Raw genomic sequence first — 19,050 nt, 5'->3', positions numbered from 1 at the left:
GACTGCCAAACAACTTAATTCAAGAAGGCTTCCTTTGAGCTGGGAGCGGCTATCTTTCCTAAGTGTAAGATTTGACACTGTAAATTCTTAAATAAAATATTTTGCGCTCTGGAGCACTTTCACATTTTAATACTTCTTGTGGTTATTGCTTTAGTGAGGTGGGTTGAAGGAACTTACCTGCTTTTGGAAATCATCCATTTAAAGGAAGGGAGGTGGAGAGTGATGGCTCTGACCAGAGGTGTTCTGTTCTGGAACTGGCATGATATTGGAAGGGACCTCTGGAGATAATCTAATCCAACTCCTCTGCTAAAGCAGGTTGACCAGGATCATGCAGTCCAGGTGGGTTTTGAAAGTCTGTAGAAAAGGAGACTCCACAACATCTCTTGAGTGCACTCCTCCACCCTCACAGCAAAGCACTTTTTAAGTTAAATCTATTTTCTAGTTTATTGTTGTTGCCTCTTGTCCTGTCACTGGGCATATGTGAGAAGAGTGTGGCCCCATCCTCTTGCCTGCCACCCTTTAGCTCTTGCTGAGCTTTGAGAAGATTCCACTCTCAGCTTGCTATTATCCAGGCTCAACAGCCCCAGTATTTTACCACTCTGATTGATAGTAACTTCTTTATGTCCAACTGAAATCTACCCTGCTCCCGTTTCAAGCTGAGACACAGGGGCAGAATTGCCTCTCGACGTGCTGGCCCCCCTTGTTTTTGATGCAGCCCGGGATGTGATTGCCTTCTGGGCTGTAAGTGCACATTGCTGGCTCATGTCCAGCTTCTTGTCCACCACCACCCCCAAGGCTTTTTCTGCAGGGATGCTCTCAATTTCTTCATGATATTATGATCTCCATGCTGTATATCTTCAGTGGAATGCTCAACATTTAAGCTGTACACTTAACATAAGCACTTCGAAGGGTGAAATGTTTCAACACCGATTGTTTAGGCGCCGCCGTAACCATCAATGGATCGTGACGGATGCGGTCCTCCAGCCGCCAGGGGCCGCTGACGCCGTCTGCAGGGTGGGCCCAGCGTATGTCGGCCGCCGTTGCCACGGGCGCACAGCGGGGCCGGCCGGGTCTGGAGCTGGGGCCGGGACTGAGGCGGCCTCTACCGCCTGCCGCGCCGGCCTGGGTCGGGACGGCTGCCGGGCCTGCTTCCGAGGAGGTCCTGTGGGGACAAAGGTGGCTGGAGCTGGTGGGGTCCCGCCCGCAGCAGCGGGTGAAGCGCTACCGCGGCCGCCGCACCAGAGCCAGCGTTCGCCGGGCGGCAGCGAGCCCCGCGGGCCGGGAGGTCAGTGCTGAGCGTGGCGGGCGGCTGCGGGGCCTGCCCGTGTCGGTGGCCGATGGCGTGACGGGTCCCGGCCCTCCGCTCCTCGCCTGGAGCTGGTGCGGCCGCTCTTAGGGTCGTGGTGGCGGAGCGGGCCGGTGTGACACGGAGGTGCGAGGGGCTGCGGGAGCCATCCCTGTCCGGTGGGACACGGAGGTGTGGGGGGCTGCGGGAGCCATCCCTGTCCGGTGTGACACGGAGGTGTGAGGGGCTGCGGGATCCATCCCTGTCCGGTGTGACACGGAGGTGTGAGGGGCTGCGGGAGCCATCCCTGTCCGGTGTGACACGGAGGTGTGAGGGGCTGCGGGAGCCATTCCTGTCCGGTGTGACACGGAGGTGTGAGGGGCTGCGGGAGCCATCCCTGTCCGGTGGGACACGGAGGTGTGAGGGGCTGCGGGAGCCATCCCTGTCCGGTGGGACACGGAGGTATAAAGGGCTGTGGAAGCCATCCTTCCTGTCCGGTCAGAACACGGGCGGCTTCCCCTCGGGTACCAAATCAGCGTTCCACTGTGCTTTAACGGGACTTGGTGTTTCCAGTATGAAAATGCACAGTGTGGGAAGTTTGGTTTGCAGTAACTGCAGCGTAATGAGATGCTTCCCCTCCAGGATGGAGTTTGCTATGAAGCCAGTTTCTGTATCCCTAAAACTAGTCCTCAGATGTTCCCTCAGTTTCAGCAGCAGTGGCCAGAGGTTGGTGTTGAGCAGGAAAAGGTAGCAGCAATCACCTTGCTATGGGATCGGGGAAGAAGCTGAGACCACTGGAAATTTCCTGGCCTCTGGTGCTGAGTGCTGTGATCAGGCTGGAGGCTGTGAGTCAGTGCACAGCAAGGAGAACAAGCTGTGATTTATGTGCAGTTTTAATCTCCTTTTATGCTGACAGTATGCACAACCTTGTTCTCAAGAGGTCTGTACACAGCCATGATGCTGATAGCAGCAAGGAAGTCAAGTCACAGCTCTGCTCTTGGAAAAAAAAAAAAAAAGGAGAACAATGTTGGTTTTCTAACAAGGTCACATTAAGGTTTGATTTGTGTTAGAGGGAGGTCCTGTGAGGAGCTTGCTTTGTGAATAAGGAGCAGAGTTTGCAGCTCAATAACTTTCAACGTGTTTCTCTTGGGGAAATCCAGGGATCCTACCTCTCAGAAGTCTGCAGACAATGCATCTGCCCACACATACACCTGCTCTTCATCTTCAACCAAAGACTGAGCTGTCTTCAATTTCCATGTCCTTCTGGCTTGGTTAAAACCCTGTGAACCTACAGGGTAAGCAAAGGAAGGAAGCTATGCTGTGAGTAACTTCTGTGAAGCAGTGTCCATAGCTGGTACCCAGAGGAGAATGACTACTCCAAATGGATTTCCACTGCACTCAGGGGCACATGTTACTCGGAGCATGGAGGGTGGAGCAGTGCAGGACTTGCATGCTAAGAAAGCTGGTAAAGCAGTTAAGGAGGCTGGGGGCAATGGGCTGCTTACCTTTGAAGATCCTACAAGGGTAGGCACATCTTTAAATGAAGCCTTAAAGCTTCTACCAGGTGAACTCAAAGCTAATATGAAAATTAAATCCATCACTCCACGGCCTCCTCGGAAGCCCCGGCTAGAGCGCGCTGCGTCTTTGGATGAGAAAAGCTGGAGGAGGTGGAGGCGCTTCAGGACCAGCCAGGAAAGCCTGACTGATCCCAATGAGACAAGTTCCTCAAATGGCTCTCTGCAGGAAGCATCCCTCAGCCCTCCCGTCAGGGGCAGGGCGAGCCCCTGGCATCAGTGCTGCCAGCAGAATTCCTTGCACAGTGGTTCAGCGGATGCCTCAGAAGCCAGTCCTGTGGGCAAGAGCAGAGGAGGAGGCAGCTCCGAGCTGGGGAAACGAGCTTCTGAGATCTCCAGTGCCTTTGGTGGCCTTCTGCGGGGGAAGGCATTCGCAGGCGGCAAGCCCCGGCTGGCCCAAATACTGCCAGCTCGACCTCTGCCACCCCTGGAGCTCAATGTGGCCTCTCACACGCTGAGGACAGCTAATAGGATTGACTCAGATTGTGTGGATTACCAACATTATTCTCAGCACAAGTTTGGGAGGGTGAGCAGCAGCTTGAGCGACACCAGGCTACATGGCAATGGCATGGTCTGTGACAGCTGCTCCACAGACTCCATGAAATCTACGTTTAGCCTCCTCACTCCCATTCGCTCCAAGGATGTCAGAAGCAGGTAGGTCCCTCACCTTCCTGTGGCAAAGTCTGGGGTGTGTTAGCAGGGAGCCAGCTGCTCTGCAGGATCCTGCTGGGCTGAGGGTGGGAGCTGTCAGTAAAGCACAGGAGTTGGTCTGTGTTGTTTAACCTCTGTGGAGACTGGAAACTGTGAAGATGGAGAAGGTTAGTGCAGATGCTCTCTATTTGCTCCTTTCAGCTAGGCATTGGTTTTCATAAATGCAAGTTTGATTTTCTGTCAGCTTGCTCATAATATTTACGTAATCTGCTGTGAAAATGAAGAAGTGCTAGCTGTACATGTTAAGTGTTGGGAAGGCTCTTATTTTTTATATCTAACAATGTACTGGGCTTAAATTGAAATGTTTAGTGTCAGGAGTCATAGGATCATAGAATGGTTTGGGTCAGAAGGGGCCTTAAAGATAATTTAGTTCCAACTCCTCTGCCATGGGCAGGGACACCTCCTGCTAGACCAGGCCCCATCCAACCTGGCTTTGAACACTTCCAGGCTTGGAGCCTCCACAACTTCTCTAGGCAGCATGTTCCAGTGCCTCACCACCCACATGGGGACAAATTTCTTGTTTGGCTTCTGGCAGGATGAAATGATGTTCTATGAATTGCTTCAGTCTCCCACAGGAGGTCTTCTGCCCTAGCTTTTCAAGGAACCTTTTGAGGAAGAGTGTGATTCCACTCAGATCTCAGCAGTTTCTCCAGTGTGGCCCTGACCTCCTGCTCTGGTTGTTCATTTGTCATTGTTTGTAGTTTTTTTAGATGACTGATTAGAGGGAACTGAGGCACAGGCACTGCAACAATTATTATTGATAATCCTGCAGGTCAGGAAGCAGGTTAAAAGGCAAAGCACACCGAGTACTCAGCTAAAGGCTGTACATTTCAGACACACAACAGCCTGCAAGACCTTGAGGGCTAAATCTGATCTTGATCCGAAAGGTGAGAGTTGTACAGGGGAAATAATTCTGAGATAAATTAAAGTTACTGCCTGGTAAGACAGCCCCGAGAGTGGATTGTTACTTGTTTGCCATGAGGCATTTTTCACTTCCTTCTGCAGAGCTACTGGAGTTCTCTGGGTAAAGCAGTGTGTTACAGAGTGTCCCCTGGCATCACACTGTCATCATTCTTTGCAGAGCTTAAGCAAGATTAAAAATGCTTATTCAACTTGGAGCCCTTTTGCCAGTCCCCCTTGGTTTTATAAACAGTGTGTTGTCTGGAGAGGCAGAAGGTTAAGGCAAGCAGAGAAACGTATTACAGAATCCCAGAATGTCAGGGGTTGGGAGGGACCTTGAGAGATCATCTAGTGTAGCCCTCCTGCCAGAGCAGGATCACCTAGAGAAGGTCACACGGGATATACATTTAGCACATAAATGCTAAATGCCATTTTCTTGAGCTAAAAGTATGTTCCTGACTAACTCAAGTGTTACAAATCACCATTCCAACTGTTATTCCCTTTCCTTAGATGCTCTTTTACTGCTCTTCTGTTCACAGAAGCTATTTGGAAGGCAGCCTTCTGGCAAGTGGTGCCTTACTGGGAGCAGAAGAACTTAGCAGATATTTCCCTGATCGGAATATTGGAATTTTTGTGGCCACCTGGAACATGCAAGGTCAGAAGGTATGTGCACAGAAGTCTCCCCAGGTCTTTTGCCAGTGGTAAAGTTCCCCCAGCTTTACTGCAAGGACTGGTGTGATGTGCTGCTTCTTCTGCTATGCTCTGTTTGTGTGAGTTTGTTTATGGTTGTTCTTCATCAACTCAAGTTCTTTACAAGGCCCTCTCTCTTGCTTGTTCACCTTAGTGACTCATTGGAATGGGGTTCCTCAGACATTAGGTATGAAAGCAGTGAGCTTGCTTGTGCCATTCTGGCTTTTTGTGGCATCTCCTTTATGCTCTGTTGCACTTAAAAGTCACAGAATCACAGAATTGTTAGGGTTAGAAGAGACCTCAAAGATCATCCAGATCCTACCACTCTGCCATGGGCAGGGACACCTCACACTACAGCAGGTTGCTCAGAGCCACATCCAGACTGGCCTTAAAAACCTCCAGGGATGAGGCTTCCACCACCTCCCTGAGCAACCTGTGCCAGTGTCTCACCACCCTCATGGGGAAGAACTTTTTCCTAACATCCAATCTGAATCTACTCACTTCTAGTTTTGTTCCATTTCCTCCTATCACTACCTGACATCCTAAAAAGTCCCTCACCAGTTTTCTTGTAGGTCCCCTTAAGATACCTGGAAGGCCACAATAAGGTCTTCTTTTCATAAGAAGGTAGCTGACAATTTAGTGTTTATGCCTCTGATAAGGAACACAGCCTCCTGCCTATGTCTTTACACAGCCTGGGGATTCCAGATTCATTCCACCAGGTGATTTAGAAGCTGTGCTTGGAGGAACACAAGCAACCCTTGGGGTGTTCAGTGAATAGTCTATGAGCTTGGTAAAAGTCACAGAGAATTACAAACATCACAGTGCTGAGTTGTGGAATCTTGGTTACTGCTGGAGCCACAGCAGTCAAAGTCTGCCTCTGGGAAGGAAAAGTTTTAGTGCTATCATTTAGCCTGCTGTTTGAAGCCTGAATTGTTTGCATGTGCTATGGAATTGGTAGCTTAACCTGGACTTTTCTTGGTCTTTTCTAGTACATTTTTACATAACTAATATTGTGGTTTGCCTTTTTTGTTTTTTTTTTTTTTTTTTTAATAACAGGAACTTCCAGTAAACCTGGATGACTTCTTATTACCAACAGATCCTGACTATGCCCAGGACATGTATGTCATTGGGGTTCAAGAAGGCTGTCCAGACAGGTAGCAAAAACAATGTAATGAACCATCCTCTTTTATTGTTAACTAATTACTTTGGGTTTAATTAGTCTGGAAATAGTCTCCATCACGTTCTTAATGTTTTCCATAAGCAGCTCATTTCATAAGGTTCAATTCCATTGCATGAGCATGTGTGGGAGATGGTTTTTAGAGGAAAATGTCACAAAAGTCTGTAAATAGAGAACTTGGTCCTGTTGTCCAGGCAGCTAATAGCAAAACTCTGGCCTGATTTCTGTGAGCTGCCTGTGAGCTGTCTCCTGGGCTGGCTGTGAGCCATAGTAGCCTCGTGCTCATCAGTGGTGCATTGCTGCAAATTTCAAGTCTGTCCGAGATTGGCCAACCCCAGAGGAGCAGCTTAAAGCCTCATTGAATCACAGACTGGTTTAGGTTGGAACAGACCTTTAAAGGGCATCTAGTCCAACCCCTCTGCAGTCAGCAGGGACATCTGCAGATAGAGCAGGTGGTTCAGAGGCCCAGACAACCTGGCCTGGAATGGTTTCAGGGATAGGACACCCCTCTGAGAAACCTGGGCCAGTGTTTCACCACCCTCAGCATCAAAAATTTCTTCCTTCTCTCTAGTCTGAATCTCCCTCTTTTAGATTCAAACCATCACTCCTTGTCCTGTCACAACAGGCCCTGCTAAAAAGTCTGTCCCCAGTGTTCTGATCAGCCCCTTTAAGTACTGAAAGACCACCAGAAGGTCACCCTGGAGCCTTCTCTTCCCCAGGCTGAACAACCCCAGCTTTCTCAGTCTGTCCTCACAGCAGAGGGATTCCAGCCCTCAGATAATTTTTGTGGCCTCCACTGCTTTTTTAGGGTGTTTTCCCAGGGGGCCTCTCAGATTTGCAGTCACACTGTCTCACCACCACGCAGAGCTGGCTGCACGGCACACGTGGAGCTGCACATCAAACTGACCAGCCTCCACTGCAGCATTGCTGTGGCACTGGAGGTTGATTTTCTTTATCAGAGAGATCACTCTTTTCACCACACTGATTTCCTCTCCTGGTTGTTGTCCCTTGTGCTGTCCTTGTGATCCAGCTGTTGTTCTTCCCTGCAGAAGGGAGTGGGAGATCCGCCTGCAAGAGACGCTGGGCCCCCACTACGTCATGCTCTACTCCGCTGCGCATGGGGTGCTGTACATGTCAGTCTTCATCCGCAGGGACCTGATCTGGTTCTGCTCAGGTGTGTGGTCCAGTGAGAGCTGGAGAGTGGGGAGGTGTGAAGGGGCTGCTGCTATTGGGTGTCTTGTCCTGTTCTCCAGGGCTGCCCTTTGCCTGACTTCCCTGCTTGCTGTCTCTGAACGCTTTGGGGTAAAAGCAGCTTCTTTCTCTCCTTCCAGAAGTGGAGTATGCCACGGTGACAACTCGGATTGTATCCCAGATCAAAACCAAAGGAGCTCTGGGAATCTGCTTCACGTTTTTTGGGACCTCCTTTCTCTTCATCACCTCCCACTTTACATGTGAGACATTTACAACCTTGTCCTGATTGAGGGAGGAGGAGGGGGGTTGCTTAACAAAGATAAAAAACAAGCTGCAGAGGAGCAGAACAGACTGAAGTCAAAGCTCAGGACTTGCTGAGCTGAGAACAATAAGGGAGAATTATTTTTTTTATAGCAAACTTGCAAAAGAGCTGTGTTTAGAAAACAGAAATGAACTCTGCACAGTTGGATCTCCTTTGCCATACTTCCTGCCAGTCTTTTTCAGTTTGCTTCCTGGGTCAGAGTGTTACATTTTACATGTGGAAAATGTCTGATGTCCTGTGCTAACCAGAAGTGGTAACGGAATGAAAATGATGCATCATTGGCAGTGATGGGATTTCTGTCTTTCAGCTGGGGACAGTAAGGTGAATGAGAGGAAACTGGACTACAATAAAACCATTCAAGCCCTTACACTCCCCAAGAACGTTCCAGACACAAACCCTTATCGGTCCAGTTCCAGTAAGTGTGAAACCATGCTTGTGTGGGAGCCCATAGGGTGCCTAGCAATAGGACAAGAGGGCATGGTTTGAAGCTGAGGGGAAGTAGGGTTAGACTGGATCTTAGGAAGTTCTACAGTATCAGGAATAGGTTGCCCAGGGAGGTTGTGGATGCCCTTTCCCTGGGATGTTCAAGGCCAGGTTGGATGAGGCCTTGAGCAGCCAAGTCTAGTAGAGAGTAGATGATCTTTGAGGTCCCTTCCAAACTAAGCCATTCTAGGATTCTATGAAGTATAGTATCTCCTGGTAGTAAAAAGGAAAGAATTGATGCCTGTTCCTTGCACATACCTAGCAGCACTTTCAGCAAGCTATGCATCATACAGCTCTTACCTGGAAAGAATTAAGTGAGTTTCATTTTAATAAGCATGTAGCTGCAACATAAACTTTCATGTTCCTCAAAAGGAGATTCAAGGAAGAGAAGGCTGAGATCCCTTTTTTGCTTTGAGAACTTTTCAGGTTGTTCACCTTTACGCTGACACTTCTGGTTTCAATTTGCAGATGATGTCACAACTCGGTTTGATGAAGTGTTCTGGTTTGGTGACTTCAACTTCCGACTCAATAAGGATCGGGAGACTGTGGATTCCATCTTGAACCAGAACCCAGGAACAGATGTGTCCAGGCTCCTGGCCTATGACCAACTCACTAGTGAAATGAGCAGAGGTGAGGGACAGCTACTTTTCACCTTAGCCACCAAGAACAAAGATCTCTACACACAGAAATCATCGCAGCCAAATCCCTATTTCCTGGAGACCTTTCCTGCTTTCTCTTAAGTTCTCTAAAAAAGGGAAGTCAGCAATTGTCAAGTACAGTGGGAGTCTCTACAAGGGACATTTTGCTGTAGCATTTTGCTATAGTTAGTGTAAGCTCCCAAGTAATTTCCTGCTTTTTCATCTGACTCCTCTATAAACTGGGCAGCATTTCCTTCACAGTGTCTTGGGCATTTATATGTAACTAGCATTTGCAGACCATCATGAGCTTCAGTTGGATAAGATGTGCATGCACCAAGTGTTCTTTGTTTTAGTAGCCAATAATTAAACAGCCACTGACTAATTTTATCCTGACTGTGTAAGAACTTGAGCTTCCTTCCTTTCTGGAGCCCAAGCCCAGGTTTTTCTAGTCATGTATGTACATGGCTGTTGTTTCTAGCCAGCATTAGTTAAACAGTGATGAATAAAAGCAGAAGGTATGCTTGGTTCTTAGAAAGGAGGGATTTTTTTTTCATGCTGTTTTCCCCTCCCCTTGCAGGCTCTATTTTCAAAGGATTCCAAGAGGCTGACATTCATTTCCGTCCTTCATACAAGTTTGACATAGGAAAGGACAGCTATGACACCACTTCCAAACAAAGGACTCCTTCCTACACGGTAAGGGATGCTATAGAGCAGGGTGCTCCTAAAGGCTGCTCAGCCTGACAGCTGCCTCCACAAGGTGTCCTCACTTCTGAGAAAAAGCTGCCTTCCAGAGCTGGTCTGTGTGAGATAGAGTCGTGCTGAGATTGGTTGCTTAAAGGCAATGGGTGTGTTGAACTGGTTTGGAAGAAAGGATTGCTGGATCTGTGAGCACAGGAAGAGTTTGGCACGGGCTGTTAATCTCATTTTGCTTGCATTACATCCTGGGCAGTGCATTCTACCCTGTGCACAGAGGTGGGCACAGAACCACTATGGCATCAGACTCACATTCATCATGTCCTAGACGCTGAATTCTGCTGACTGGAGTGTGAGAAATGAATAGATTTGTCTCTTGTGAACCAGTGCTTCTTTCCAGGGTGGGTGTGCAAAGGGAGTTCCACCAGTGTCCCTGTCTTTCTGCCCCCCAGGATCGAGTTGTGTACCGCAGTCGGTACAAAGATGACATCCAGGCTGTCAGGTACTCCTCGTGTCCTGTCATCAAAACCTCCGACCACCGGCCTGTGTTCGCCCTCTTCCGTGTCAAAGTGAGGCCTGGCAGAGACAAGTTAGTACCTGCTTGTCTCACTCTATGATTGCGCGTGCTCCTGTCATCCTGAGGCTATGCCCCTGCTTGGGGTTTGTCCTCTCAGGGCAGTCTCTGAATTAGTTTATCCTGTGTAGCTCTCTGCAGCCTGTTCGGTTTTTACCCAATATATGCTCTCTAAAATATCATAGAATGTTAGAGTTTGGAAGGGATCTCTAGAGATCACAGAATCAGAGAATGTTAGGGGTTGTAAGGGACCTCTAGAGATGAAGTCCAACACCTCCCTGCCAAAGCAGGATCACCTAGGGCAAGCCACATCCAGTTATGTTTTGAAAGCCTCCAGAGAAGGAGACTTCACAACCTCTCTCCCTCATCTCAGCGGTGAAAGCAGTAAGAAAACTTAAACTGTCCACTTCATACCTGAAATCCCTGCTGCCAGGTCCCCAGCTCCTCCTTAAAAAAACCCTTGTTGCTGTGAAGAGCAACTTTGTTTTGCCTATTTTCTCCCACAACAGTATCTGAATGCATTAAGAAATTAAAAACTAGGTGTCTGGCTCTAGTTGGGAAATACTGGGCAAAGAAGAAGGTTTTTGTGCCCTGTTCTAACTGCTTGTGTTTGTATTGTAGCATTCCACTTGCTGCAGGGCAGTTTGACAGAGAACTCTATTTAATTGGAATAAAGAGACGGATTACAAGGGAGCTTCAGAAACGGCGAGAGCAAAAGGACCAAAGATCCAGCAGCATCTGTAGCATTTCCTGAGCTGAGAACTCTGCTTGTGTTGGAGGTGCCCCCCAAAAGAGGATTTCAGGCCATGGCAAACTCTGCAGGGAATTGTCTGCTTAAGAACCTCTGGCAGTTGCTGTGGCTTGTGAAGAATGTCTTAAACCTCAGCCTGGATTCATCTGCATAAGCTAATCCATGTAGCTCAAGTGCTTTTGCTGAAGAAAACAGAGTCCCTTATTTAGGACATCCATCTCAACAGATGTTAAGTGGATTTATTTTTAACTATACTATCTTTGGAAGCCATCAGATGCAGTCTCTTGGTTCTAAGATGACTCCACCCAGGGGACACAGCTTCTGGAACTGGCATGATCAGGGACCTGAGCAAAGCCTGCAGAAAGGTGAACGTTTTTGTCTATCTGTTTGATTTGGTTTGCTTATGTATGTTGTGGGGTTGAGTTTTTTTCTTCCTTACCTGTAGCCAAGTGTTCCAATACTGTGTAAAATGTGTAAGAGGGACCAGTTAGGGGACTTCAGCAGTTGTGTGCAAGGATGGTGCTCCCCTGTTGGGCTTTTTTTGGTCCTCTACAGCAAGCTGTGTGTGAAAGTACTACTGTACGTTGGAAGTGTAGAAACATTGCCTTTCAAGAATTATTTTACAGGCCTTCTGTTACTAAGGGGGTAAATGTTAATCTCTCACACCATGTATTTGGCTGTTGAGACTGTTTGAAACAATCCCTTCCTTAACTCACCCACCCTCCCCAGGGGTGGTAAACCACCACCTGCCTTCAGCAGCAGGACATTGGAGTTGGGAATAATGGCCCAAGTACAGCCACTGTGTAATGCTTCACCAAAGGGAGTACTAGGGAAGTATGCAGAGACACTGCAGCACATCAGCTCAGTTCCATTACCTCTGATGATAGTAAATTCCTTTGGGGTTTATTTTTCCAATTCAATCAACTGTGAGTACCGTGCTGTTTTTAAGGTAGTATCATCTTAAGGCTAAACATACTACACAGTGTGGCACTGGGAAAATGTCAAGTACAGCTAAACAGTTAAAAACTCTTCATAGGCACAGATTGGCTGGATCTTTAATCACCTTAGTACCTAAACCACAGTGCAAACTCTGAGGAAGTGCTGCTAACTATGCAACCTGTCCAAGACAGAGCTTCTGTTCTGCGGTACAAATGTTTCTGGCACTGACCTGTCTGTAGCCATCAGGTATTTGGATTTCCTTTCTTTTTAAAGGAATAAAGAAAAAAATAAATTAATGCAATACCTGAAATGAGACCTAGCTGTTACTGGAGAGTTCTTTGGGTGGTACATGCTAAGTGTTGGGGTGACCTGAGCCATTTGTCTTCAGCTGGAAGTGGGATAGAGTTCTTTGGGATCACTTACATGAAACAAAGCACATTTCACCTGCCAGTTCAAGAAACTCAGCTGTTAGCTGATGCATTTCAGAACTCTTACTACTTGTTCCAGTCATTCAGAGGTCTCTTTTATTTTCTTACAAACATACACAACTGCACAGGACTCTTCCAGACCACGGGTTCCATAAGAAGCAATGCAATGCATTTTCTCCTCATTGCATGAGGAAAGGTGTGGAGTAAAGCAGGTAACAGCTGCCTCAAGAGTTCTGCTCCCAGTTTGCTTGCTTCTTACACTGCACATCAAGGGCTGCAATGCAGATGTCTACATTTTTTAAGCCCATATGTAAAGGGATTATTTAAATCAAATTTTTTGTTCCTCTTTTGGGTCTCCATTTCTTGTCTATGGCACTTTGCTTTGTGTCCTTCTGTAACATGGGGTCAGTCACTTTCCAGATCATAACATTTCTACATGTTGTCATTTTGTGGATCCTCACTTCTAGCTGAGGAACATCAAAGTGTGACCATCTTCTTTTTTCAAGGTCTTAAGTTCATCTGAGTGACAACAAAGAAAGTGTGGATGAATGTAAGGTACAGCAGCAGCAACTACTTTAGTAACTTTCTTTGTTTATAAGTTCTGGAGTAGATGAACTTTTATTCTTTAGCATAGTTCACTTGCAAGTGAAAAACCTGAAGAAGAGGATCATTTCCATTCTAGAGTAGATGAAGTCCACAGAATCTTAAGTCATGCTATAGGTTTACTTTTCTCTGAGCTCTGGCTAAATTATGAGGCTATTTCCAGACATGTGACTTCTAGTACAGTGCTACAGATGATAAATTACACTGATGAAACAGATCCATGATGCTTGTAACAAGACCTGGACTGCAGGAAGCTTGTTGCCTAGCTTCACATGGATAATAACTAGTGTTTTCTTCATGTGCTTTGAGCAAGTCTTTGTTCACCTTGGTAACAACTAGAAATATCCTTTGAATTCAGCTATATAAGCCAAGATTTTAAGAGGCCACCACATTCCTCAGGATGGACGCACACCAGGACTTCCAGTGTGACAGCTCCACTCCTACTGCTGACACGATGAAGTGGTAACACACAGCAGTGACTGACCTCAGCTACATGCTTTCAGTTTTATGGTGGGTGTTTTGGCTGGCCCTGTCCTTTCTCAGTGCCAAGAGAAAGCTGTATCCACCCATCCTCCCTTGTAACCTACTCAGAGGGTCAAAGTCCTCATCCAGAACCAGGTTGGCATTTTAAGTCCTCTTCACGGTCCAGAGTCCTGAAGCAGCTTTGTTCAGCCGTAGCATAGCTCCACGTTTGCACAGGATGTATGGAAAGACAGGTGGGGAGGGGAAGGGCTTGTAGCAATATTATCACCTCCAAAACATCTTAAAAAAAGAAGCCAAGTCTGTCCAAGGTGTGCAGGATGTGCTGCTCTACCGGAAGAGCCGGTACAGCCGAGGCAGCCGCCCGTCCTTGCTGGAAAGCGCTGCCTGGATGTGTTCGTAGCTGGGCAGGTCTGTTAAGTCACCCAGGGCAGCCACAGCTGGTTTTTTGTGAAGCATCTTAGTGACCACCCTCTTGATATCAGTAGGTTTCACCTGACCTGCAGGGACAAAAAAAAAAAACCAAAACCAACAAACCAGAGCTGTAGCAACTACATTTGAAACAGCAAGAAGAAGCTTTATTATCATACAATCACAGAATTGTTTTGGTTGGGAAAAAAAAATTTAAGATCATTGAGTCCAACCATGCTCTAACTCTACCAAGACTGCTATTAAACCATGTTCCTCAGCACCACATCTCTGTGGCTTTTAAACACCTCCGGAGATGGGGCTTCAACCACCTCCCTGGGCAGCCTGTTCCAGTGTTTGAGAACCCTTTCAGTGAAGTTTCTTCTAATGCCCAACCTAAACTTCCCCTGGTGCAACTTGAGGCCATTTCCTTTTGTCCTATCACTTGTTCTTTGGAATAAGAGATCAGCCCATACCTGGCTCCAACCTCCTTTCAGGGAGCTGTAAAGAGCAATGAGGTCTCCCCTCAGCCTTCTTTTCTGCAGACTAAACAGCCCACTTCCCTCAGCATTTCTCACCAGACCTGTTCTCCAGATGCTCAGAAAACCAATCACTAACTCTAGACCTTCTTTATCATACTTCTTCCTACTGGCAAAAAAATAAAGCACTGCACTAGCAGTTTGAAATATCTCTCTGTAACAGCCCCAGGCTATTTAAGGTACTTCATCTGTGTTACAGGAAGAGGTTGCAGGTTGCTCCTCCCACCCCATTGTACCTACAGTTCAAGGCAAGGAGGAAAAGCATCATCTACTCACTGATCAGAGCACAGAGCTCATGAGGTAGCTTCCTTGTGTTTGTGGCCAACACTTGCCTTCCCACATCTTCAAAGATCACTGGCCGAGCCTCGAGGTTCATCATGAGCATGGACTTCAGCTGCGTCTTCGCTCGCTCAAGTTCTACCTGTACATGAGCAGCAAACACAGATGTTCAAAGAAGCCTGGCTGCTGCTCTCTAACACAAGATACCACCCAAGAATTCTGCAAACACCTTCCTCTTGGTGAAGGTGTGGCTGAAACGACTGTGTTCTGTTACAGAAACACGTAACATACTCATCTACAAAAATTCATTGCCAGTGCAATGCAATATTTCAGCTCAAAGACCTTCTGCAGGTTATGCTGCTGACCTCTCCTACTGCTCCTGCCATGAGAATGAATTCTCTGGTGATGATTTCCACCATCTCTCGAACCTAGGACAGACAGGTCATTGAAAGAAGATGAGAACAATGCTTATTCTGTTACCACTGCTGTCTGGTAACAAGGGATGTGATTAGTCTTGAAGGACTCCTGCCTGAACGCAGGACTCTGTACCTGTTTTGGATCTGCACTGGCATGTATACACAGGAGACCTGTATCCTCATAACTGTGGTGGTAAGAGGTTGCATTATACATCCAGTGGTGCCTGTGAGTACACAAAGAGTATTTAAACATTGTAAAAGCTGAACTGAATGTCAAATTTAACCAAACACGGACAGCAAGTCCCCTCCAAGAACACCTCCAGGACACTAAGCAATGCCAATGAGAATCATCAATTCCTGCCTGTGACCATTCCTATGTATGTGCCATCTGCTTCCTTCCCTCCACTTGCATTCTTGAGACCAAACCCAAAACAATATGGAGCTGTATCACTGGTACCTACTGCCCGTTCTGTTAGTCTTATGGATTACCTCAAGGTGGAAAGATATCCCTGATTAAAGGATGTGTTGGGCTAGTGGAGGAACACAGGATTCCTGCTCTTTTACCCTCTCAAAATGCCCACTGATGAATCTTACACCTTTCAACAACCTGGGGCCATTGCTTGCTATCAAAAGATGAAGGCTTCAATGTGAACCTTCTTAAGACGACTTTCTGCTATCCCTTAAATAGAAAGCCAAACCAACCTGTTGAGCACATTGAGATAGAGGCGTGTGAACATGCCCTTGCCAGGCCCTCCAGCTGAAAAAGAGCCACCACCTCCCATCATCATGTTTAATACTGCAAAGGGAATGAAATCTTCCTCCTGAATTACAACAAAAAATCCAATCAGTTAATAGCAGAACACTCAGTGGTCTGGGATGAGTAAAAAAAGGAGAAGAATCCGAAACATGGCACAAGAAGAGTGTGAAGGTCAGCACCTTCATCAGAGTGCCAGTGAAAAGCTGCTTGTCTGTACATGCAGCATCAGTGCCAATATTTGAGATACAATGCTCTGGGATTCTTCAAGTACAGGGGACCCAAAACACAGCATTTTAGATTGATACTTACTAAAAACGAGCAGCTTTCTAACCCAATCATGATGTGGGTGAGCTCTGGGATGGGAGTAGGGCCCAGACTCACATCTGACATATCTTTTTCAACCTGTGGGAAGGGCAGACAAATGAGTAGGACCAGTTTTCACCTCCACTGTATCCAGCTTGATGCATTCCCAATAATTAACTTGTCACCCAAACAACTGTCATAAAATCATAGAATGGTCTGGGTTGTAAAGGACCTCTAAAAGTCATCTGGTCTAACTCCCTCTGCAGTAAGGAGGGGCATCCTCAACTAGATCAGGTTGCCCAGAGCAACATGGCCAGCTGGGGCTCATATTCCTGAACAGAAAAGCAAAGTCTATAAAGAAAGCAGCCAAAGCCCAAACCTGCTGCACCAACAAAGAGGCACAAAGCCCCCTCCCTTTTACCTTGACAATGCCTCCGGTGTACTGAGCCACAGATTTGTCCACGTCCTTGGTCTGTCCACTGCCCCACACTGGCTCCACTCCAAGCAGATGTTTCCTTGCACACTCCACCAACTGCTCGTGCTCGATTCCCACCCCAGCAAGCACCATCCTGTCCGGAGTGTAGTAGTTGCGCAGGTAGGAATGCAGGACTCCACGATCGATCCTGTCAGTGTTTTCCACGGGGCAGAACCTGTTCAGCCCCACTGTGTTCTCTCTGTAGGCTGCCTAAAAAGAAAAGGAGATGTTAAAGTAACAAATATTACTTCACCCTCCTCCATCTAAACCTTCTCTGCCTGCTTGAGACATGTAAGAGAGGGAAGGGTGAGCATGAATGAGACGTGTGAAATTAACTCAACATGTTCATAGAATCACAGAATGGTTTGGGTTGGAAGGGACCTTAAACACCATCTAGTTCCAACCCAACTCTGCCATGGGGAGGGACACCTTCCACCAGACCAGGTTTCTCCAGCTGTCAACAAAGGTAAGTTCTAGACAGTTGAAGTTAAAAATCTTTCATGTGTGTAGGACTTCAAAACAACAAGACAGCAAAATTCCCTCTCCCACCACTGGAATCTAATTGAATAACAGAAAAATCTGGTTTTAGAACAGTGGAATATAAACCCTGAGGGTGAGGAAGAACTGAGGAAGAGAAGGCAGCATGTGTCATAGAGGGCATGCACCCAAGGTAGAACTCTGTGTTTTACCGCGTGGATCATTTCTGTGAGCAGAGGCTCTGGGTCAGGTCTCATATTCAAGTCTTCCAGCTCAAACCGAATAGCTGTGCGAGTCATCTCGATCTCCTCGTCTGTAGCGACAGAGAAAGCAAGAGATGACAACCACCACACAAAATACCCCATCTCAATGAGCACAGCCTACTGAAGAACTTTGAAATCTAATAGCAAGATGTGTCAGGAGTCTATTTTTGAGGCAGAGGCTGATGTACCAGACCTGATAACCTGGGCTGCAGTGCTACATCAGCCAGCAAGTTGACCACCGTGTCCAGGCCTTTGGCATCAGCAGATACAGCATACATGATGGTGTCCCTGCAGCACAAGCAGAGGAATCTGCACTGAGATCTCATTTCTGTGATCATTCAGGAAATACAAAAGTTCTTGACTCTTACTAAATGGTTCTGGAAGCAAACAGAACTTTTATAACCCTTTCAGATAGTTTTTTTAGCAGCCACCACAAATGGGTTTGTCTTCCTTAGAAGCACAAAGTGGCTTTTACTGCCAAACACCAGAAAAATCAACTCAAAATCTGTCAATGTTAAAACCACTCAGGTAACAGCAAGGGAAGGAGCACTGTACCTCGATGCCTGGCAGTCACAAATGCCCCCATGCTTTTCTAACGTGAGGAGAATTTCATCTTTGCTGCCAAACTGAGCTGTGGACTAAGAAAGAAGATAATCTTTTTGTAATCTTTCGGTGTAGCCCAGAACAAGCATGTTCTACATTCTATAAATGGTTTGCTTACACTGACAAAGGTTAGAAATGAAAGCACAACAGTTTCAAAATGTAATTTAAGTCACAATAATTAACTAGGAACACTACCACCATCTATTTAAACAGATCAGATCACAGTGTGGCTCAGCTGCTCTCGGTTCCTTAACTGCTCAAATTTCTGTTTCACACAGCCCCCAGGGCCTTGCTGTGCCAAGTAGGATACTCACAGAGAAGGCCAGCTTTTCCAAGAAGTGAGAGATGCCACTGAGGTATTTTGCTTCGTGTCTTGATCCCGAATTGATAAGAACTAGCATTAAGAAGACAAGAAATCAGCGTGTCTTTTACCTGCACTCCAGTCCTTACACACAGAGAAGGCCTCCGGCTCCCAGGGAGGTGAAGTGTCACCGCCACATTCCTAGCCAGGCCAGCTTAGGACCGGTGCCCTTCCAGAACCCCTCTTTGCCATGCACGGATACTCACTGCCCACGGTGCAGAACTGCCCGAACTTGTTCTGGGAGGCAACACGCAGTCCATTCTCCAGCACCGTCACCCGCGTCTCGAACTGCTCCCGGCCCTCCGCTGCCGCAAAAACCGCCTTGGGCACGCCTGGCAGCGGGCAGGTCAGCGACACGTTGGGGTAAGCGCCGCCGCCGCTGTAGCTCCGGCCGGCTGCCAGCCCGCACCTGCAGGACAGCGGGAGAGGCGATCAGCGAGGCCAGACACCCCGGCAGCACCTGCCCCACCATCGGTACGGGGCGCTGCATCCCCTCCCCGCCCAATTTCCCCCACGGTGGGAGAGGGAGCTCTCACCGCCGAGCCGGGGCCCAGGCGCCCCTCCGCAGCCACGCCATGGCGGCCGCCATCTTGCCGCTACCCGGGAGCCTCAGTACCGCCCCCGCGGGATCACGTGTGCGGCGGCAGCCACTGCATGGCCGCGGTGACCCCTGGGAAGGGAGGCGGGACTGGGAGGCGGGACTGGAAGGCAGGAGTGGGAGGCGGGACTT

General features: G+C 47.7%; 2 protein-coding genes across 2 annotated transcripts; one reads left to right on the top strand and one right to left on the bottom strand.

Moving 5' to 3' along the window:
* The first annotated feature begins 2,653 nt into the window (after window positions 1–2,653).
* On the top strand, window positions 2,654–10,992 carry INPP5E (inositol polyphosphate-5-phosphatase E). Its single transcript, XM_054393472.1, has 10 exons — window positions 2,654–3,513; window positions 5,010–5,133; window positions 6,217–6,314; window positions 7,387–7,511; window positions 7,669–7,788; window positions 8,158–8,265; window positions 8,802–8,963; window positions 9,549–9,664; window positions 10,117–10,253; window positions 10,860–10,992. The coding sequence occupies exons 1-10, from the start codon at window positions 2,654–2,656 to the stop codon at window positions 10,990–10,992; spliced, it is 1,983 nt and encodes a 660-aa protein (XP_054249447.1).
* A 1,444-nt stretch (window positions 10,993–12,436) lies between these two features.
* Window positions 12,437–18,909, bottom strand: PMPCA (peptidase, mitochondrial processing subunit alpha). Its single transcript, XM_054393335.1, has 13 exons — window positions 18,857–18,909; window positions 18,527–18,729; window positions 18,274–18,353; window positions 17,912–17,994; window positions 17,550–17,644; window positions 17,306–17,406; window positions 16,563–16,826; window positions 16,148–16,240; window positions 15,784–15,902; window positions 15,215–15,305; window positions 15,031–15,093; window positions 14,663–14,807; window positions 12,437–13,939 (listed from the first exon to the last, which is right to left on the bottom strand). Exons 1-13 carry the CDS (start codon window positions 18,907–18,909, stop codon window positions 13,770–13,772), a joined length of 1,560 nt encoding a protein of 519 aa, XP_054249310.1. The 3' UTR covers window positions 12,437–13,769.
* Window positions 18,910–19,050: the final 141 nt, after the last annotated feature.

The sequence above is a fragment of the Indicator indicator genome, chromosome 28 (genome assembly GCF_027791375.1).
Source record: "Indicator indicator isolate 239-I01 chromosome 28, UM_Iind_1.1, whole genome shotgun sequence".
Taxonomy (NCBI): Eukaryota; Metazoa; Chordata; class Aves; order Piciformes; family Indicatoridae; genus Indicator; species Indicator indicator.
The sequence above is the reverse complement of the archived record's forward strand: the minus strand, read 5'-3'. Positions and strand labels throughout refer to the sequence as shown.